At 40.0% G+C, this 23,704-nt stretch overlaps 1 protein-coding gene across 9 annotated transcripts in view; it reads right to left on the bottom strand.

Moving 5' to 3' along the window:
* Window positions 1-261: 261 nt before the first annotated feature.
* Window positions 262-23,704, bottom strand: part of WDSUB1 (WD repeat, sterile alpha motif and U-box domain containing 1) — a 60,538-nt gene continuing 37,095 nt past the window's right edge. For 7 of the 9 annotated variants that reach the window (XM_055292023.2, XM_055292027.2, XM_055292024.2 and 4 more), the window contains 2 exons: window positions 19,855-19,995; window positions 262-881 (listed from right to left, as the gene is read on the bottom strand). In XM_055292023.2, coding sequence (XP_055147998.2) covers window positions 724-881; window positions 19,855-19,995 — 299 coding nt within the window. In that variant the 3' untranslated portion in view covers window positions 262-723. The remainder of the gene's footprint in view (window positions 882-19,854; window positions 19,996-23,704) is intronic. The other 2 variants (XM_055292026.2, XM_063646014.1) reach the window with 1 other exon arrangement.

The following is a 23,704-nucleotide window of genomic DNA, read 5'->3' as shown; positions in this document are numbered from 1 at the left end:
TTTTTTTCTGGAGTGAACATATCAGGCTATTGTGTAAAAATGCCTTTGTATAGTTACTCCAGCTTAGAATTATATGTGAGAACATTTAATAATTCTTCATTCTAAAGGGAGGCTAGAGTTGGCCACTTTATATATTTCAGCAAAGTCAACTTGACTTACTCAGGATTTACTTCATCTAACTTGTACCTAGGTTTGGAAAATAAAAAAAAAATTATTATCCTGCAAACTTAAAATCCAAAAAAATTGCTTCAACATCTGAAGTGATTTTTCTCAATTTAATCATAAACAATCTACAACCATTTTGCTACAAATTCTCTTTAAAAGGGCTCCAAAGAGTTATTGAATAAATGGCTATTACCTAGAATGTAAACATCTGTTACTTTAGGGTAGTCCAATCTTTAGTTATAAAGAGAGATGACCTACATCTAACAAGAATAAATGTGGGCACTGTTGGGAATGATATTAAGAGGAATTAAAAAAACTTAGGGCACTGCAATTTAAAGTATAACTTTATATAGCTGAAGATTTTTTTCGCTAGTACAAAAAGGCTTTTATAGTAAGTCCATGTGTTTTTAAAGAATGAAAATTGACAATTTTTATAGGTAACTAAATTTAAGAAGTTTACCTTTTTCCTGTTTTGTTTTTAATAATGTCATTTAGTATTTACCTATAAATCATTCAAATGAGATCACTGAAAATATAAACAATACAATATCAACAATTTTACTTTTGGTGTGTCTCCAGCCATCTATTGATGGCCATTTTCAGAGTCCTATTTGGTGTAAGTACCGCTGAAGGAAGAACAAGATTTGTCATGGGACTTGTACGTTTCTTTTTGCTGATCCAATTTTCCATTGCTTCCTTTTCATATGAATAGCCATCTAAAAAAAAAATCACACAAATTACATGATGTAGGAAAGGGAAATGAGGATTTCTAAAATGAAGTGAATGTAAAAACTCCTTGCAGAGGCCTTTACTGTGACTTAAGGGTTATTCCTGTCTTGCTTGTACCAGCACCCCCAAAAATCTCTCTGCCACAAGACCTGAAATGCATTGTTTGGATGGAGATGTATGAAGCAAAAATTGCCCAGAAGAGTAACATTATAAACACTTTGAACAGTACCACTGAGACCGGGACCCTGTCAAATTCAGACACAGTGGAAAAGAAGAAAGGAACAGAGCTGGGTAGAGTGGGAGTGAGGATAAACTGCCCAACAGAGCTGTTGAAAAGAGCCTTATGATTCAGCCAAACTTTCCAACACCTTGAAAAGTCAGAAAAACAGGTACCCAGAGATGACAGAATTTACTCCACTAAGGATTTAACAGTGAAGGGACTTAGGTTTTTTTTTGAGACCAAGTCTCATACTGTTGCCCAGGCTGGAGTGCACTGGTGAGATCTTGGCTTACTGCAAGCTCCACCTCCCAGGTTCAAGCGATTCTCCTGCCTCAGCCTCCTGAGTAGCTGGGATTACAGACACCCGGTACCACATCCGGCTAATGTTTTGTATTTTTAGTAGAGTTTCACTATGTTGGCCAGTCTGGTCTTGAACTCCTGACCTCAGGTGATCCACCTGCCTTGGCCTCCCAAAGTGCTGGGATTACAGGCATGAGCCACCATGCCCGGCCACTAAGGTTTTTTTAAAACCATATTCTTGGAAAATTATTTGCCTTTATACATGTAAAGATTGGACTTTTGCTTCGCTACTTTCATTTTTATACTTGTAGCTCTTTCTCAAGCTGAAAATCTTGGTTCCTGATTTCATTTACTCATTTAATCTACAGTACATATCACTGTTTCAAAATAATGCCAGTATATTTACTAACATAAAACTGAAAGAAATTTTAAGATTACTTTATGGTTCTTTCTGTCATCAAGGTAGATTCACTAGAGTGGTCCCAAAATACGGTGTCTGAAAAGAACACTTAACTTGGTTTCAAAGTTAAAACTATAGGCTGGGCGTGGTGCCTCTCACCTGTGATCCCAGCACTTTGGGAGGCCAAGGCAGGTGGATCACTTGAGGTCAGGTGTTTGAGACCAGCCTGGCCAACATGGCAAAACCCTACCTCTACTAAAAATACAAAAATTAGCTGGGCGTGGTGGCGGGTGCCTGTAATTCCACCTACTCAGGAGGCTGAGGCAGGAGAATCACTTGAGCCCGGGAGACAGAGGTTCCAGTGAGCTGAGATAGCACCACTGCGCTCCAGCCTGGGTGACAGAGCAAGACTCCATCTCAAAAAAAAAAAAAAAAAAAAAAGTTACAACTATAAAACAAGGTACCTTCAGAGGGGTCTAATCTAACTAACCCTGTCCAATCCTTGTTACCCACCCTTCCCATATAAGTAACCATGTGTAATCCATTTTCAAATATGTATATGTGCACATAATACATATACATTCTACATAAAAGCTAGCATACTAGCCACACTATTTTGCACCTTGGTGTATTTATTTTCCCCATAGTACTCCACTGTAAGGATGTAAGATGTAAGGACATCTGGGTGGTTTCCAATCTTTGCCTTTTACAAATAGTGCTGTACCGAGGAAACCCCAAGAAAACCATACACACAGAAAATACAAATAGTGCTACAATGAAGTCTTATGCATGTGTCACTTTTGTTTTGGGGAGATTTCAGAAGTAGGATTGTTAAAGCAGCATATATAATCTGGCTAGATAGTGCCAACTTCCTTCCATAGGAATTCTCCGTTTTTCATTCCTACTAGCAATGTTTATGAGAATGCCTTTTTCCCTACAGCCTAACCAACAGTGTATGTTGTCAACCTCCTGGATTTTTGCCAGTCTCTAGGTAAGCAATGGTACAATATATCAGCTGGAGAATCTTTGTTCACATGTTTCAGCCATTTGCTTTTCTTTTTCCTATGAGCTATTCATATTTTTTGCCCATTTTTCTACTAGGTTGTCCTTAAGATTTAATATATATGGAATATCAACACTTCATCAATTTCTCCCTTGATTCTCAGAGAGCGAAGTTTTCCCAATTCTATCAAGGAATTTACTTACATTGTCTTTGGGACTTTAAAAGTCTTTGAAGAGATGGGGTCCTGCTGGTCTCAAGCTCCTGGACTCAAGTGACCCTCCTACATCGGCTTCCGGAATAGCTGGGACTCCAGGTGCAAGCTGCTGCGCTCTGCAGGTTTCCCTTTTTATGTCTGGGTTTCTGATTCATTTGGAATTTAAATGTACACTATGCAAGATGGATCCAATTTTATCCTTTTCCACAGGGTGGTTGTATTGTCAAAATACCACTTGTTGGAAGTAATTTTTACCACTGATTTTAAACGCTGTCTTTATCAGTCACTAAATTTCCAAATGCACATGGATCGATTTCTGGATTTTAAACTTTTCCATTGTCCTATTCCTGGGCCAACACTACACATTCATTTATGGAGGTTCTCCACATGTAACATCTCATAGGGCTAGCAACCTTCCCTCATTGTTTTTTTCTAGGTTATTTTTGCTGTTCTTGTTTATTAGGTTCCACGTGAAGAATCACCTTGTGTATCTCTCGGTAAAAAGTTTTATCAGGATCATGTCAAACCTATGAAATGGAGAAAGCTGATATCCCGCTGCCACTGAGTCTTCCTACCCCTCAGCATGCTCCGCCTGCCATTATACTTTCACAGGGATGTTTTTGTTTTTATGTAGGTTTGAAAGTTTTACATATTTCTTAAGTTTGGGTTTTGGTGTGTGTGGTTTTTTTCTAAGACAGGGTCTCACTCTGTCACCCAGGCTAGAGTCCAGTGACATGATGGTAGCTCACTGCACCCTCAACCTCCCAGGCTCAAGCAATCCTCTCACCTCATCCTCCCAAGTAGCTGGGACTACAGACACACATCACAACATCTGGCTAATTTTTTAAAATTTTTTGTAGAGAAGGGGGTCTCACTATGTTGCCCAGGCTGGTCTAGAACACCTTGGCTCAAACAACGCTCCCACCTTGGCTTCCCAAAGTGCTGGGTTTACAGACATGGATTATACTGCACCCAGCCAAGTTTAGGTCTCATTTATTCTAGTTTTTGTTACTGTAACTTAAGTATTCAGTTATAACTTTTAAGTGCTTTGGTTCACTGAATCTTATTTAACTTGCTACTTTACGAAATTCATATTGTTTGTAGATTTTCTATTCTTTTGGGCTTTCTACATATACAGTTATATAGAAAGGGTTTTTCCCTTTCAAGTTTTTTTTGGGGTGGGGGGCAAGGGGTGGCTAATATTTCTAAAACAATAGCTGGGAGAGGGCATCCTTTATATCCCTGACTGTAATGGGAATGCTTCCACTGGCTTGTGCACCAAGGTATATGTATTTTTTATCATATAAGAAAGTCGGCTAGGCTCAGTGGCTCATGCCTATAATCTCAGCACTTGGGAGGCCAAGGCGAGTGGATCACTTGAGCCCTGGAGTTTAAGACCAGCCTGGGTGACATGGTGAAACCCCAGATCTGGATTGTTTTGGTTGTTTCACCTCTGTGTTACTTTTGCCTACTTACAAATTAGTACCAGCTGTGTAGCTCCCCCACCTTGGGGGCCTGAGTTCTGGCCCTGAGCGACTGAGGTTCTGAGAAACTCAACTTCTGTTTCCTCCGTCCTAGAGAAGGAAACTTGCTTTCTGCAGAAACTATTACCTGTGACTGCCTTTTGCTCTTTTTGAGATATATTTCACACCATAAAATGCACTCATTTGTGGTTCTTGGTATATTTCAGAGTTGTGTATCACTCCATCAATCCCATACCCATTAGCAGTCACTGCCCCTGCAGCCTGTGGCCGCCTCTAACCAACTTTGTCTATGGATTTGCCTGTTTTGGGCATTTCATATAATGGGAATCATACACTATGCAGCCTTTGGTAGAGGGCTTCTTGCACTTCCCATAATTTTTCCAAGGTCCATCCTCTACATATTTGTGCATTTTCATGGCTCAATATTCTCTTGTATGGCTATACGACATTTCATGCATTCACTTGTTGATGGACATCTGGGTTGTTTCCACCTTTGGGCTACTAATAATGCTGCTATGCCTGTACAACTTTTTGTATGATTATGTGTTTTCAATTCTCCTGCCTATATACTTAGGAGTGGAATTGTGGTAACTTTCTGAAGAGCTTCCAGACTGTTTTCAACAGCAAACACACATGAAGTTTCCATTTTCTGCGCATCCTTGCCAACACGTATTTTTCTTTTTTTTTTTTTTTTATTATACTTTAGGGTTTTAGGGTACATGTGCACAATGTGCAGGTTTGTTACATATGTATCCATGTGTCATGTTGATTTCCTGCACCCATTAACTCGTCATTTAGCATTAGGTGTATCTCCTAATGCTGTCCCTCCCCCCTCCCCCCACCCCACAACAGTCCCCGGAGTGTGATGTTCCCCTTCCTGTGTCCATGCGTTCTCATTGTTCAATTCCCACCTATGAGTGAGAACACGCGGTGTTTGGTTTTTTGTCCTTGCGATAGTTTACTGAGAATGATGTTTTCCAGTTTCATCCATGTCCCTACAAAGGACACGAACTCATCATTTTTTATGGCTGCATAGTATTCCATGGTGTATATGTGCCACATTTTCTTAATCCAGTCTATCATTGTTGGACATTTGGGTTGGTTCCAACTCTTTGCTATTGGCCAACACGTATTTTTCTACTTTTTGATTCTAGCCATCTTAACAGGTATGACATGGTTTTGATTGGCATTAATGACACTGACCATCTTTTGAAGTGCTTATTGCCAAATAGCATATCATTACACTGTTCCCAGGGCACCATTACCTATATTAACTTCTTTAATCTGCACAACAACCTTATGATGTAAGATATTGTTAGCATTCCTATTTTACAAATGAGGAAACTGAGGCCTGGCCTGAATAACTTTCCAGGGTCACACAGGTAGGGGGCAACTGACCTGGGATTTAAACCCAAGCAGTGTGGCTCCACAGACAATGCTCTTACTCTCCCTGTACATGGGACTTCCAGAAAGGACAACTACAGTAACTGAAATTTTAAAAAAAACTCATTGGACAGGTAAACAGCAGTTAGACAACTGCAGGAAAGACAACTGGTAGGCAGGTCCAAGAAAAACGCCTAGAAAGGCTTAAGGGAGAAGGTGCAGGGGATGAGAATGGCTGAAACATTTCCAGAACTAGTGAAGGGCATGAAAGAGAAAAGTCTACAATGACAAATAGGAATTAGACAGTATACTTGAACTGCAATGGAAAAGCATACCTGAAGTCAGAGTATAACCAAGTAGAACCCTATGTATAACCAAGTTAAAACATGGTGAAGGCTCTAGAGAAAAAGCAGAGTGGGCAGATCAGGTTTAGGAGGTTTTTATATGTTCAGAATAGACCTGAAAGAAATAATCTAGATGGAACACCTGCCAGTGCAGGGCTGGCATTTCTACTCTTTAGCCCCAGTTAACATTTAGTTTTTAGGTTTTCTGTAATTCTAACCAAAATACCACTTTATGTTGTAACATAAGATGATTCTAAAATTTATCTTGGCTGGGCGCATCACTTGAGGTCAGGAGTTCGAGACCAGCCTGGCCAACGTGGCAAAACCCTGTCTCTCCTAAAAATACAAAAATTAGCCGGACATGGTGGCACGTGCCCATAATCCTAGCTACTAGGGAGACTGAGGCAGGAGAATCGCTTGAACCCAGGAGGTAGAGGTCTCAGTGAACTGAGATCACGTCACTGCATTCCAGCCTGGGTGACACAGTGAGACTCTGTCTCAGAACAAAAATTATCTTGACAAATTGGCAAAAATGACCAAGCCAAATTTTTTTAAAGATTGGACATAACTAAAAATGTACAGCAGTGCCTATCAGTATTAGGAATTTATACAAATGAACTGTAAATACATGACGGGGGATGTTTTCTTTTTTTTTTTTTTTTTTTGAGACGGAGTCTCGCATTGTCGCCAGGGCTAGAGTGCAGTGGCGTGATCTCGGCTCACTACAACCTCCGCCTTCTGGGTTCAGGTGATTCTCCTGCCTCAGCCTCCCAAGTAGCTGAATGTTTTCTATAGAATCACTTGTGGTAAGCTGGCAAAAAGATGGAGAAAGATGCCTATAAACAGAGTAAGAGTTAATTTCAGCGACATCCATACCAGGAAATGCTATCCTGCAGATAAGAATGAAGCATGTACTTCCAAATATACTGACAAATGGTGTTCTCTCTGATACACTGTTGATAAACAAAAGCAACTTTTATTTATTTATTTATTTATTTATTTATTTATTTATTTATTTATTTTGAGATGGAGCCTTGCTCTGTCGCCCAGGCTGGAGTGCAGTGGCACGATCTCGGCTCACTCCAACCTCCGCCTCCTGGGTTCACGCCATTCTCCTGCCTCAGCCACCTGAGTAGCTGGGACTACAGGCGCCCGCCACCACACCTGGCTAATTTTTTTTTTTTTTTTTTTTTTTTTTTTTTACTAGAGACGGGGTTTCACCGTGTTAGCCAGGATGGTCTTCATCTCCTGACCTCGTGATCTGCCTGCCTTGACCTCCCAAAGTGCTAGGATTACAGGCGTGAGTGAGCCACCACGCCGGCCAAAAGCAACTTTTTAAAAGTGTGCATCAGGCTGCATGAGGTGGCTCACACCTGTAATCCCAGCATTTTGGGAGGCAGGCGGATCACCTGAGGTTGGGAGATCGTCTTGATCCTGGCTAACACGGTGAAAACCCCGTCTCTACTAAAAATACAAAAAATTAGCTGGGTGTGGGGGGCACATGCCTGTAATCCCAGCTATTCAGGAGGCTGAGGCAGGAGAATCACTTGAACCGAGGAGGCAGAGGTTGCAGTGGGCCAAGATTGTGCCATTGCACTCCAGTCTGGGCAACAAGAGCGAAACTCCCTCTCAAAAATAAATAAATAAAAGTATGCATCATAACCCATTTGTTATAGGACACTATAAATGGATGGAAAAATATCTAGAAGGATACACCTAAACCGTATCATTGCTACATGAGAATACAGAAGAGCCCCCGTTTTTAAAATCGCTTGTCTGTTTTTCACTAAGCCCGTATTGCTTTCATAATTTAAAAGAATGAATAAAAATGAGGTATAAGAATGCTGAAATACAAACAGGTCCTGAAAATTTTTCTGAGGCAATTAGTTCAATAGATATAAAAATATACATAAGGAAAAACTGAAAAAAGATGTATTCTGAATATTCAGAAAAATGTAGGTGGGAAAAGGAAAGTAGAAGAGAAATTAGAATTATATGCTGGCAGGAATTTCTCCACACATGTATCAATCACAATAGAAAGAAATTGGTTCAATTCTGCTATTAATGATTAGGATTGGGTTTTTTAAAAAAAATTCAACTGTATGTTTCCCATAGGAACACCTATAAAACAAAGTAACACAGGAAGGTTAAAAATAAATGAGTGGTACGTCTACAGGGATTATGCTAAGAAAAAAAAGCCAATTGAAAGCTGTTTTACTACATGATTCCACTGATAGACCATTTTTGAAATGGAGGACAAATCAGTGGTTTCCAGGGGCTGGGGTCGGAAACCCCAGTAGGGAGATGATGGGTCCAGTTATAATTTGGAAGTGCTTTGTCTCAACTGTTGTAAGGTAATCACAAACCTCCAGACAGGATAAGACTGTGTAGCGCTTCACACACCCAGATAAGTACAAGTAAAACTGGGCAAATCTAAGATCTGTGGGTTCTAGCAATGTCAATATCCTGGTTGTGATATAATAGTATCATTTTGAAAAATGTTACCAGTGGGGAAAGCTGGGCAAAGTGTACAAGGTATGTGTCTCTATTGTTTCTTATAACAGCATCGATTAAAAATAATAAAATTTAAAAATAAATGTGTGGTACCAGAAAGGTTAAAATGAAAGACATAGACAATAGGAAAAAGTAAGGCTGTGAAGCAATTAGAATTCCCATACACTGCTGGTGGGCATAGAAAGTGATTTAACCACTCTGGAATGCTGTTTATGTATACCTTCTCCTAGGAATATAGCCAACAGAAATGCATACATATGTTAATCAAAAACATGTACAGAAAGGTTCATGGCAGCACTATTTATAACAGCCAACAATGCCCATCAACAGAATGAATATATGCACACAATGGACTTCTACACAGAAATGAAAATTAAACTGCTTTGTGCAACAATATAGATGAATCTCACAAACATGTTTAAGAAGCCAGACCCAAGAGAGAGACACCTTATGATCCAATAGTAAACTAATAAAGCAGTCTATCCCATTATAGTCTAAAGGAGAAAAAAAAATATGTCAATAGCCTAAAAATTCTCAACAAACTGGAGATAGAAGGGAACTAACTTGATAAGGGGAGCTAATTATCATACTCAATGGTGAAAGTTGAATGCTTTCCCTCTAAGTGCAGGTGAAGGTAAGAATGTCTACACACCACTTCTTTTCAACATTGTATTGGAAATTCTGACCCAAAATAACAAGAAAAGGATTCATACAAATTGGAAAGAAATTACTTAGATGACACATTCATGTATGAAGAAAGTCTATTAAGCTTCTATTAAAAAGCTACTAACAGCCCTATGTATCTAAGGGGTCTGTATCCACTAATTCAACTAACTGCTGCTGAAAAAAAAAAGCCAATACACTATAACAGCTATTTACAAAGCACTTACATTGTATTAGGCATAAGTAAGCTAGAGATGATTTGGAGGGACAGGATAGGATGTGTGTAGGTCATATGCCATTTTATATATGGCACTTGAGCATCCACAGACTTCTGTGTTGAGGGAGTTGGTTACTGAAGGATGACTTTACTACTCAATGTAGCAAGCTCACAAAGTCAATATATACCATTGTATTTCTATTTGCTCAAATTGTACAGTTATAAAAATATGAGCTACTGACCAGGTTCAGTGGCTCACACCTCTTATCTCAGCACTTTGGGAGGACAAAGCAGGAGGATGGCTTGAAGCCAGAAGTTCAGGACCAGCCTGGGCAACAAAGAGACCCTGTCTCTACAAAAATAGAAATTTTTTAAAGTTAGCCGGGCATGGTAGTAGGTGTTTGTGGTTCCAGCTACTTGGGAGGCTGAGGCAGAAGGATTGCTTGAGCCCAGGAGGTCGAAACTGCAGGGAGTTAAGATTGTGCCACTGCATGCAAGCCTGGGCAACAGAATGAGACCTCATCTCTAAAAAGTAAAAATTTAAACATTTTTAAAAAATAAGCTACCTAAAGATAATTTTGACAAAATATGCAAAACCTATAACGGAAAAGAAGACCTAAGCAAATGCAATGCAAAGTGATACCGTGTTCATGGATTAGAGCAGTTCAACTCCAAACTGATCTATAGATTAAACACCATTCCAGTGAAAATCTGGGCAAGGAAACTGAGAAAGTGTTTCTAAGATCTATGTGGAAATGCAAAAGGAGCAAGAATAATCAAAAGAGTAAAAGAACTAAGTCATGTGATTTTCACTATCTGACTTCAAGACTTACTATAAAGCAGCTGGGCACGGTGGCTCATGCTTGTAATACCAGCACTTTGGAAAGCCAAGGCGGGCAGACCACTTGAGGCCAGCAGTTCAAGACCAGCCTGACCAATGTGGCGAAACCCCACCTCTACTAAAAATAATTAAAAAAAATTAGCCAGGCATGGTGTTACACGCCTGTAATCTCAGCTACTTGGGAGGCTGAGACATGAGAATCACTTGAACCCAGGAGGCGGAGGTTGCAGTAAGCCGAGATGGAGACACTGCACTCCAGCATGAGCAACAGAGCAAGACTCTTTGTCTCAAAAAAAAAAAAAAAAAAAAAAAAAAAAGAAAAGACTATAAAGCTACAGTAATCGAAGCACTGTGGTAACCGGCCCCCAGATAGACATAAAAATCAATCAAACATCATACAAAGTCTAGAAATAGACCTGTGATGTAAGTTGGATGATTTCAACAAACGTGCCAGGTAATTCATTAATAAAATGATTTCTCAATAAGTGATGCTGGAACAACTAGATATTCATTTAGGAAAGCTATACACAAAAATGTGAAATAAGTCCTAGACCTAAACCTAACATTTAAAACCTTAAATTGTCTAGAAGAAAAAAGGATAAAGATCTCTGAAACCTTGGGGTAGGCAGATTTCTTAGAACTCAAAAAGTATGAAAGTGAAAAATAAGATTTCATCAAAATTAAAAACGTCTCTATAAGAGACATCATTATGAAAGTGAAGAGGCAGGCTATAGACCAAGAGAAAATATGTGCAATACATCACCTTACAAAAGACTTGCATCTAAAGAACTCACAACACAGTTAAGATAATCCAATACGAATGGAAAAAGACTTGAAGATATACATTACAAAAAAGACATATGAATGGATAAATAAGCTCACAAAAAGATGCTCAACATCATTAGTCAAGAGGGAAATGCAAATTAAAAGCACAATGAGAGGCCAGGCATGGTGGCTCACGCCTGTAATCCCAGCACTTTGGGAGGCCAAGACGGGCAGATCACGAGGTCAGGAGATCGAGACCATCCTGGCTACTAACACGGTTGAAACCCCATCACTACTAAAAATACAAAAATTTAGCCGGGCATGGTGGCCGGCGCCTGTAGTCCCAGCTAATTGGGAGGCTGAGGCAAGAGAATGGTGTGAACCCGGGAGGCAGAGCTTGCAGTAAGCAGAGATCGCGCCACTGCACTCCAACCTGGGTGACAGAGCAAGAGTCCGTCTCAAAAAAAAAAAAAAAAGCACAATGAGATACCACTTCATATCCACTACAATGGCAAAATTTAAAAGACTAGCAATACCAAGTGCTGGAGAGGATGTGGAGAAACTGGAAGACTCAGCTAGGAAATTACAATGGTACAACCACTTTGAGAAACATTTTGGTAGTCCCTTTAAACATTCGCTTATCATACAACCCAGTAATTTCACTCCTATGTATTTAACCAAGAGAAATTAGAAATGTCCAGACAAAGATCTGTACATAAATGTTACAGCAGCTTCAGTCATAATAGCCACAAAATAGAAAAGACCTGAATGGATAAACATATTATAGCATATCTATGCAATGAAACATTACTCAGCAATAAATATAAATTACTGATACTACAAGCTAGATCAATCTGGAAAGCTGAGAAAAAGCAGCCAGACTCAAAAGAGTTGCAACCAGAAGGAAATGTTGGATTGGTGTCTGCCTCATGGATGAAACTAAAATTTGAGACCTGTCTATGGTCACATGTGTTTTTGTTGTTTTTTTTTGTAGAAAAAAAGCACACTGAACATCAGAGTGAATATTCACAAGCCTCTCAATAAATTGAGACAGAACCCTATTACACTCTTTGCTGCCAGGTTTTCCTGAGATTCACTTTTAATAAATCAATTGCCATCTCTGCTTAAACTAACTCAAGTTGAGCTGCTTTCAACTGCAAACAAGCATCCTGATAAACCAAAGTCAAAAAATGTGCAGCCGCTGCTATACTCATAGCAAATTTCATAGCCTGAAATAAAAATAGCTAACTGACTTTTACTGAGTGTTTATTATATGCAGGTACAGCTTTAAGTACCTAATGTAGATGAACTCATAATGATAAGACACTACATAATTAGTTCCACTAATAATGTGGATGGTGGACAACATATACAAAGTAAGTACATCAGCTAATTATCAGAGAAGATGAATAGATGTTTTATACTCAAATATATGTAAATAGTAAACTGCCATGTAAAAAAATTCATTGCCTCCCTAGCAAAGTAAGGAATATAGTTTCAAAATAACTATTAAGCTAGCAAAAGTAAATAGAGTTATAAAATACAATGATCACAAAACTGAAAAACCGAGGGTGGAGCCAAGATGGCCGAATAGGAACAGCTCCGGTCTCCAGCTCCCAGCCCCAGCGACACAGAAGACGGGTGATTTCTGCATTTCTGCTTGAGGTACCGGTTTCATCTCACTAGGGAGTGCCTAACAGTGGGTGCAGGACAGTCGGTGAAGCGCACTGTGCGCGAGCCGAAGCAGGGCGAGGCATTGCCTCACTCGGGAAGCGCAAGGGGTCAGGGAGTTCCCTTTCCTAGTCAAAGAAAGGGGTAACAGACGGCACCTGGAATATCGGGTCAGTCCCACCCTAATACTGCACTTTTCCAACGGGCCTGGAAAACGGCACACTAGGAGATTGTGTCCCGCACCTGGCTCGGAGGGTCCTATGCCCACGGAGTCTCGCTGATTGCTAGCACAGCAGTCTGAGATCACCCTGCAAGGCGGCAGCGAGGCTGGGGGAGGGGCGCCCGCCATTGCCCAGGCTTGCTTAGGTAAACAAAGCACCCAGGAAGCTCGAACTGGGTGGAGCCCACCACAGCTCAAGGAGGCCTGCCTGCCTCTGTAGGCTCCACCTCTTGGGGCAGGGCACAGACAATCAAAAACTCAGCAAGAACCTCCACAGACTTAAATGTCCCTGTCTGACTGACAGCTTTGAAGAGAGTAGTGGTTCTCCCAGCACGCAGCTGGAGATCTGAGAACGGACAGACTGCCTCCTAAAGTGGGTCCCTCACCCCTGAGCAGCCTAACTGGGAGGCACCCCCCTAGTAGGGACAGACTGACACCTCATTCAACCGGGTACTCCTCTGAGACAAAACTTTCAGAGGAACTATCAGACAGCTGAATTTGTGGTCTCACGAAAATCCGCTGTTCTGCAGCCACCGCTGCTGACACCCAGCCAAACAGGGTCTGGAGTGGACCTCTAGTAAACTCCAACAGACCTGCAGCTGAGGGTCCTGTCTGGTAGAAGGAAAACTAACAAACAGAAAGGACATCCACACCAAAAACCCATCTGTACATCACCATCATCAAAGACAAAAAGTAGATAAAACCACAAAGATGGGGAAAAAACAGAGCAAAAAAACTGGAAACTCTAAAAAACAGAGCACCTCTCCTCCTCCAAAGGACGTAGTTCCTCACCAGCAACGAAACAAAGCTGGATGGAGGATGACTTTGATGAGTTGAGAGAAGAAGGCTTCAGACGATCAAACTACTCTGAGCTACGAGAGGAAATTCAAAACAATAGCAAAAAAGTTAAAAACTTTGAAAAAAAATTAGAAGAATGGATAACTAGAATAACCAATGGAGAGAAGGGCTTAAAGGAGCTGATGGAGCTGAAAGCCAAGTTTCGAGAACTACGCGAAGATTGCAGAAGCCTCAGTAGCAGATGCGATCAACTGGAAGAAAGGGTATCGCTGATGGAAGATGAAATGAATGAAATGAAGAGAGAAGGGAAGTTTAGAGAAAAAAGAATAAAAAGAAATGAACAAAGCCTCCAAGAAATTTGGGACTATGTGAAAAGACCAAACCTACGTCTGATTGGTGTACCTGAAAATGATGGGGAGAATGGAACCAAGTTGGAAAACACTCTGCAAGATATTATCCAGGAGAACTTCCCCAATCTAGCAAGGCAGGCCAGCATTCAGATTCAGGAAATACAGAGAACGCCACAAAGATACTCCTCGAGAAGGGCAACTCCAAGACACATAATTGTCAGATTCACCAAAGTTGAAATGAAGGAAAAAATGTTAAGGGCAGCCAGAGAGAAAGGTCGGGTTACCCACAAAGGGAAGCCCATCAGACTAACAGCTGATCTCTCAGCAGAAACTCTACAAGCCAGAAGAGAGTGGGGGCCGATATTCAACATTCTTAAAGAAAAGAATTTTCAACCCAGAATTTCCTATCCCGCCAAACTAAGCTTCATAAGTGAAGGAGAAATAAAATACTTTACAGACAAGCAAACGCTGAGTGATTTTGTCACCACCAGGCCTGCCCTAAAAGAGCTCCTGAAGGAAGCACTAAACATGGAAAGGAACAACCAGTACCAGCCACTGCAAAAACATGCCAAATTGTAAAGACCATCGAGGCTAGGAAGAAACTATAGCAACTAACGAGCAAAATAACCAACTAACGTCATAATGACAGGATCAGATTCGCACATAACAATATTAATGTTAAATGTAAATGGGCTAAATGCTCCAATCAAAAGACACAGACTGGCAAACTGGATAAGGAGTCAGGATCCATCAGTGTGCTGTATTCAGGAAACCCATCTCACGTGCAGAGACACACATAGACTCAAAATAAAGGGATGGAGGAAGATCTATCAAGCAACTGGAAAACAAAAAAAGGCAGGGGTTGCAATCCTAGTCTCTGATAAAATAGACTTTAAACCAACAAAGATCAAAAGAGACAAAGAAGGCCATTACATAATGGTAAAGGGATCAATTCAACAAGAAGAGCTAACTATCCTAAATATATATGCACCCAACACAGGAGCACCCAGATTCATAAAGCAAGTCCTCAGTGACCTACAAAGGGACTTAAACTCCCACACAATAATAATGGGAGATTTTAACACCCCACTGTCAGCATTAGACAGATCAACGAGACAGAAAGTTAACAAGGATATCCAGGAATTGAACTCAGCTCTACATAAAGTGGACCTAATAGACATCTACAGAACTCTCCACCCCAAGTCAACAGAATATACATTTTTTTCAGCACCACACCACACCTATTCCAAAATTGACCACATAGTTGGAAGTAAAGCTCTCCTCAGCAAATGTAAAAGAACAGAAATTATAACAAACTGTCTCTCAGACCACAGTGCAATCAAACTAGAACTCAGGATTAAGAAACTCACTCAAAACCGCTCAACTACATGGAAACTGAACAACCTGCTCCTGAATGACTATTGGGTACATAATGAAATGAAGGCAGAAATAAAGATGTTCTTTGAAACCAACGAGAACAAAGACACAACATACCAGAATCTCTGGGACACGTTCAAAGCAGTGTGTAGAGGGAAATTAATAGCACTAAATGCCCACAAGAGAAAGCAGGAAAGATCCAAAATTGACACCCTAACATCACAATTAAAAGAACTAGAAAAGCAAGAGCAAACACATTCAAAAGCTAGCAGAAGGCTAGAAATAACTAAAATCAGAGCAGAACTGAAGAAAATAGAGACACAAAAAACCCTTCAAAAAATTAATGAATCCAGGAGCTGGTTTTTTGAAAAGATCAACAAAATTGATGGACCGCTAGCAAGACTAATAAAGAAGAAAAGAGAGAAGAATCAAATAGATGCAATAAAAAACGAAAAAGGGGATATCACCACCGATCCCACAGAAATACAATCTACCATCAGAGAATACTACAAACACCTCTATGCAAATAAACTAGAAAATCTAGAAGAAATGGATAAATTCCTCGACAAATACACCCTCCCAAGACTAAACCAGGAAGAAGTTGAATCTCTGAATAGACCAATAACAGGTTCTGAAATTGTGGCAATAATCAATAGCTTACCAACCAAAAAGAGTCCAGGACCTGATGGATTCACAGCTGAATTCTACCAGAGGTACAAGGAGGAACTGGTACCATTCCTTCTGAAACTATTCCAATCGATAGAAAAAGAGGGAATCCTCCCTAACACATTTTATGAAGCCAGCATTGTCCTGATACCAAAACCTGGCAGAGACATAACCAAAAAAGAGAATTTCAGACCAATATCCTTGATGAACATTGATGCAAAAATCCTCAATAAAATACTGGCAAACCGAATCCAGCAGCACATCAAAAAGCTTATCCACCATGATCAAGTGGGCTTCATCCCTGGGATGCAAGGCTGGTTCAACATACGCAAATCAATAAATGTAATCCAGCATATAAACAGAACCAAAGACAAAAACCACATGATTATCTCAATAGATGCAGAAAAGGCCTTTGACAAAATTCAACAACCCTTCATGCTAAAAACTCTCAATAAATTAGGTATTGATGGGACGTATCTCAAAATAATAAGAGCTATCTACAACAAACCCACAGCCAATATCATACTGAATGGGCTAAAACTGGAAGCATTCCCTTTGAAAACTGGCACAAGACAGGGATGCCCTCTCTCACCACTCCTATTCAACATAGTGCTGGAAGTTCTGGCCAGAGCAATCAGGCAGGAGAAGGAAATAAAGGGTATTCAATTAGGAAAAGAGGAAGTCAAATTGTCCCTGTTTGCAGATGACATGATTGTATATCTAGAAAACCCCATTGTCTCAGCCCAAAATCTCCTTAAGCTGATTAGCAACTTCAGCAAAGTCTCAGGATACAAAATTAATGTACAAAAATCACAAGCATTCTTGTACACCAATAACAGACAAACAGAGAGCCAAATCATGAGTGAACTCCCATTCACAATTGCTTCAAAGAGAATAAAATACCTAGGAATCCAACTTACAAGGGATGTGAAGGACCTCTTCAAGGAGAACTACAAACCACTGCTCAATGAAATAAAAGAGGATACAAACAAATGGAAGAACATTCCATGCTCATGGGTTGGAAGAATCAATATCGTGAAAATGGCCATACTGCCCAAAGTAATTTATAGATTCAATGCCATCCCCATCAAGCTACCAATGACTTTCTTCACAGAATTGGAAAAAACCACTTTAAAGTTCATATGGAACCAAAAAAGAGCCCGCATTGCCAAGTCAATCCTAAGCCAAAAGAACAAAGCTGGAGGCATCACGCTACCTGACTTTAAACTATACTACAAGGCTACAGTAACCAAAACAGCATGGTACTGGTACCACAACAGAGACATAGATCAATGGAACAGAACAGAGCCCTCAGAAATGATGCCGCGTAGCTACAACTATCTGATCTTTGACAAACCTGACAAAAACAAGAAATGGGGAAAGGATTCCCTATTTAATAAATGGTGCTGGGAAAACTGGCTAGCCATATGTAGAAAGCTGCAACTGGATCCCTTCCTTACACCTTATACAAAAATTAATTCAAGATGGATTAAAGACTTATATGTTAGACCTAAAACCATTAAAATCCTACAAGAAAACCTAGGCAATACCATTCAGGACATAGGCGTGGGCAAGGACTTCATGTCTAAAACACCAAAAGCAATGGCAACAAAAGCCAAAATCGACAAATGGGATCTCATTAAACTAAAGAGCTTCTGCACAGCAAAAGAAACTATCATCAGAGTGAACAGGCAACCTACAGCATGGGAGAAAATTTTTGCAACCTACTCATCTGACAAAGGGCTAATATCCAGAATCTACAATGAACTCAAACAAATTTACAAGAAAAAAACAAACCCCATCAAAAAGTGGGCAGAGGATATGAACAGACACTTCTCAAAAGAAGACATTTATGCAGCCAAAAAACACATGAAGAAATGCTCATCATCACTGGCCATCAGAGAAATGCAAATCAAAACCACAGTGAGATACCATCTCACACCAGTTAGAATGGCCATCATTCAAAAATCAGGAAACAACAGGTGCTGGAGAGGATGTGGAGAAATAGGAACACTTTTACACTGTTGGTGGGACTGTAAACTAGTTCAACCATTGTGGAAGTCAGTGTGGCAATTCCTCAGGGATCTCGAACTAGAAATACCATTTGACCCAGCCATCCCATTACTGGGTATATACCCAAAGGACTATAAATCATGCTGCTATAAAGACACATGCACACGTATGTTTATTGCGGCACTATTCACAATAGCAAAGACTTGGAACCAACCCAAATGTCCAACAACGATAGACTGCATTAAGAAAATGTGGCACATATACACCATGGAATACTATGCAGCCATAAAAAATGATGAGTTCATGTCCTTTGTAGGGACATGGATGAAACTGGAAAACATCATTCTCAGTAAACTATCGCAAGGACAAAAAACCAAACACCGCATGTTCTCACTCATAGGTGGGAATTGAACAATGAGAACTCATGGACACAGGAAGGGGAACATCACACTCCGGGGACTGTTGTGGGGTGGGGGGGGGGGGGAGGGACAGCATTAGGAGATACACCTAATGCTAAATGACGAGTTAATGGGTGCAGGAAATCAACATGGCACATGGATACATATGTAACAAACCTGCACATTGTGCACATGTACCCTAAAACCCTAAAGTATAAAAAAAATAAAAAAAAAAGAAAAGAAAAAAAAAAAAACTGAAAAACCAGGTACAATTAGATATATTACTGGCAGCACTCTAAACTGTTTTTTTTTTTCCTAGAAAATAACACATCTAACAAAATGTATCAAACTGTTTTCACATTCATAAAACATCCTCAAATTGACTAATTCTGCTTTGCAACATATAACCCACGTAAATAACCCTAAGTAATGGTAAAAACAGAAATGTGCCAAGATGTCAGCATAATGCCATTTACAGTGTAAAGATTTGCAAGCACATACACACCAACTAACAGAAAAGTCAAACACAATGTATCATACAGCCACAATGGGATAAAGCTATTCAAAGTGAAAACTCCAGACAAACTCAACATAGACTAAGCCAATATTCAGAAACATATAAGGAAGCTGTAGGCCAAAATTAAATACATATATATATATATATATATATATATATATATATATCAAATTTGGATTCACTGATTACAACTATGTATAATAAAGTATGTAGGTCTGTTAACAACACTTAGAAATATGGAATGATACAACTTTATAATTAAATTCTTTGTATAAGATTGTTTAAATTCATAATAGACAAACACAAGAGATCTCAACAATCTATCTTTAAAAAATCGTATTTTATCTTTACATCCTAGCAACTAAATACACATTTCACAAGTTTAAGTAAAACTTAATCCTTTTGTGTCAACTCCACGACTACTCTGTCCAATTTCATTAAGAAATATACAATATTCATTTCTTCACCCAAGGTCTAATTAGTTTTTTCTTAAAAAACTACTTAAAATTCTTCACATTTAAGCAAACTTCTGAGAACTGTCTAAACTCTTTATTCATTTAGCACAAAACATCCCCTGCAACTTAGTATAGCATCACACATACCTGATGCGATGACTGGGTCTTTCATAAGTTCTCTAGTTATTGGACATATAAATTCATCAGGAATTCCTGAAGAAAGGGATTTAACCTTGGTCCTGAGCTCTTCAATTTTCCTCAGCACTTTACTACGCAGTCCTAGAGATTCTGAAAAGAAATTACTGTTAGGGCTGGATAACTACTAGTAATCCTTACTACTAGGATACTACCAGTAATCCTTATTCACAAATAGAGTTTGTTGTTGGAGTTGATTTTGAGACAGGGGCTCACTCTTTTGCCCAGGCTAGAGTGGAGTGGCACAACGATCACCACTCATTGCAGCCTTGACCTCCTGGGCTCAAGTGATCCTCCCACCTCAGCCTCCTCAGTAGCTGGGACTACAGGCACACGCCACCATGCCCAATTAATTTATGTATTTTCTGTAGAGATAAGGTTTCACTATCTTTGCCCACGCTGGTCTCGAATTCCTGGGTTCAAGTGATCCTACTGCCTCATCCTCTCAAAGTGCTGGGATTACAGGTGTGAGCCACCACAGCCAGCCACAAATAGAGATTTTATCTACTACCACCAGAAATCTGACATACTGTTTTACCGCATGAACTATTGTTTTCTTTATAAATTCCTTAACAAATCTCTGTTGTATAGGATACTGTTGGTTAAAATATATCAGCAGCTAATAGCTAATTTTAAATAAATTTAGATTCTGAAAGTTCAAGAATTTCAGGTTGCCAGACACTAATATACTCCACAAAATCAGAAAAGGCTCATTACTGGTTACTTACACAACAAAACATTTCCTAAAAATCTTTTTTTTTTTTTTTTTTTTTTTGAGACAGAGTCTTGCTCTGTCACCCAGGCTGGAGTGCAGTGGCGCAATCTCGGCTCACTGCAAGCTCCGCCTCCCGGGTTCACGCCATTCTCCTGCCTCAGCCTCTCCGAGTAGCTGGGACTACAGGCGCCCGCCACCACGCCCGGCTAATTTTTTTTTGTATTTTTAGTAGAGATGGGGTTTCACCGTGGTCTCGATCTCTTGACCTCGTGATCCGCCCACCTCGGCCTCCCAAAGTGCTGGGATTACAAGCGTGAGCCACCGTGCCCAGCCCTAAAAATCATTTTTAAATATGTTTGAGTTCAAAACGTAAAAATGCCATGTTACGATATTTTTAAACTTAATGAAATTGGATATATTTGCTGATTCTTGTAAGAAACACAATCACAAATAAAGCTCATCTGTTTGTCCAAACCATAAACATGTTTCACTTGTTTTTATTCTTAACTTTGAAGGATTTTTAGTTTTAGAAAGTCTAATGAATTTTAGGAATTTTAGAATTATTGGCTGTTTATACTTTTAGAACTAGTTGACAGTTCTACTTTAGGTTGAAGTGGGTAGAAGAATTAGATTTCAGAATGCCTCATAGTTACTAGAAAAAGCCAAACCAACTTTCTTTCTGTTGGGAGGTAATGCTCCATGAGGTTTACACATGTCTTAGGACACCCTCTGTTTCAGTCTTTTTGAGGATGTCTGAAAACCTTGGAAGCTACAGATAGTGTGTCCCTCCCTGTGGGAGGGCAGATGTTTCCTGACCACTAGAATGTCTTGCCTCTTGGGGGCTATTGTGCTTAGCCCCCTTATAAGTCTGGGGGTTTCCCAAGCTCAGGACTCCTCAGCTGTGACATAAACATAAACCACCACCATGCAACTTAAGAGGGAAAGGGGAGGCTGGGTACAGTGGCTCATGCCTGTAACCCCAGCACTTTGGGAGGATGAGGCGGGTAGATCACTTGAGGTCAGAATTTCAAGACCAGCCTGGCCAACATGGCAAAACCCCATCTCTATTAAAAATACAAACAAAAAAAAGAAAAAAATAGCTGGATGTGGTGGTGCATGCCTGTAATCCCAGCTACTTGGGAGTCTGAGGCAGGAACTTCACTTGAACCCAAGAGGCGGAGGTTGCAGTGAGCTGAGATGGCACCACTGCATTCCAGCCTGGGGGACACAGTGAGACTCTGCCTCAAAAAAAAAAAAAAAAAAAAAAAAAGAGGGGAAGGGGAAACGATCATAACCTGAAGTGCAAGTGTCTGCTGTGTCACGAGTAATAAACCGTTTGAGTCAGTCAGGGCTCATTGCCCACATTCACGTGAATGTGGCAAGTTATCCTAGCAGCTTCCTGCCACTGAAGGGCTGCTTTCCTCTGACTTCCTTCCAATGGGATATGCTGAAACTGAACTGAGGATTTTTAAAACAAGTTTTTTTAAAGTGCCACGAACAAATCAATGATTGCTTTACATGTTGAATATGATTTTGCAAAAACATTTATGACTCAAAAAGATTCCCTCAAATTCTTTATGAAATCACCATCCAGATTCAAGAGAAAGTTATTTCAACACAAAGTACTCAAAAGTGCTTAGTTAGGGAAGTACCTCTAAAATGCAGCATAGTGTTATCTGATCACCACGGCCAGCCTTGAATGTAACAAATCAGAGAATGGTCATGACAGTTTATTGAGTCCACCTCTTCCCAGAATGTCCCATTCACAATGCTGTGTTTTCCAAGGGTTAGCTGAGCTGTGTGTTTTTATTTTGCCAGGCAAATACAATGGAAGGTTTACGAGGAGTTATAATGATGGATCATGTATTCTAAGCTAAGTAAGGTGGAAAATAAGAGTAGAGATAGATAAGAGGTACATAAGATTAACAGAATAAAGGCTTGGATAAGATCAAGATTTGCTGAAGTGTGGGGTATTAGAGGATGAGATGGTAGAAAATCTGTCGTGACTGGGGTATGCTTCCTGAAAATCTTCCACCTGGGTAGAGACATGGCTTCAAAAACTGTCATAAATGTTTCCAGAACATGTTTGCAATAAGACAGTAGACATCTCATTTAAAGAGATAATTATATAACGTAGAATAAGAAAAGGAGGCTAGGTGTAGTGGCTCATGCCTATAATCTCAGCACTCGAGAGACCAAGGCGGGAGCACTGCTTAAGACCAGGAGTTTGAGACCAGCCTGGGCAACGTAGCAAGACTCTTTCTCTACAAAAAATATTTTAAAAATTAGCTGGGCATGGTGGTGCATACCTGTAGTCCCAGCTCCTCAGGAGGCTGAGGCAGGAGAATCTACAGAGCCCAAGAGGTAGAAGCTACAGTGAGCCATGTCCATGCCACTGCGCTCCAGCCTGGGCAACAGAGTGAGACTCTGTCTCTAAAAAAAATTAAGAAAAAGAAAAAAATATAGGAGCAACTAATATTCTTTAAAAAGCATATTTTCCTGTCAAAAATATTCTACATGTGTGCCAATACTTACAATGCTTCTAATATTTATAATAGAGAACACAGAAGGCCTAATTCAAAATTCCCCAGATAAGGTTAAATTGGGCGTTATCCTTCTCCAATCCTAATGTCATTTAGAAATGAAGTCAGATCATGTTGCCCTCAGGGAAGCGTTTACTAAACCGCATCCCCAGAGCTCTACAGGAACCAAACATCTCCTTTTGTGATTGGGGGTTAAGAATAAGTCTTATACACTTAATTGCTGAGAAAGAAAGGACCCTTACCAGCTAAGGGCTAGTGAACCCTCGGTACCAGTATTGGGCAATATCTGGCTATTACTGACTATAATCCTGAAAAGACATCTTGATGATAAGTTAAAATCACCCAACTCTGGAAATGCTACATCGCTGAGAGTTTGATGGAATCTAGACACTAATAACCATCAAATATACAAAACTAAACTAACGGATATAAAAACTCAACCCCAAAAACCTCTGACGAAACAGAAGGTAACTGGGTTCCGGAGAGAGGGCTGGGAAATGACAGCATAGAGCAGAGATGTGGGTACATGAATGAGACAGAGACC

The sequence above is a fragment of the Symphalangus syndactylus genome, chromosome 9 (genome assembly GCF_028878055.3).
Source record: "Symphalangus syndactylus isolate Jambi chromosome 9, NHGRI_mSymSyn1-v2.1_pri, whole genome shotgun sequence".
In the NCBI taxonomy this organism is placed as follows: Eukaryota; Metazoa; Chordata; class Mammalia; order Primates; family Hylobatidae; genus Symphalangus; species Symphalangus syndactylus.
This window is presented reverse-complemented; position numbering and strand designations above follow the sequence as displayed.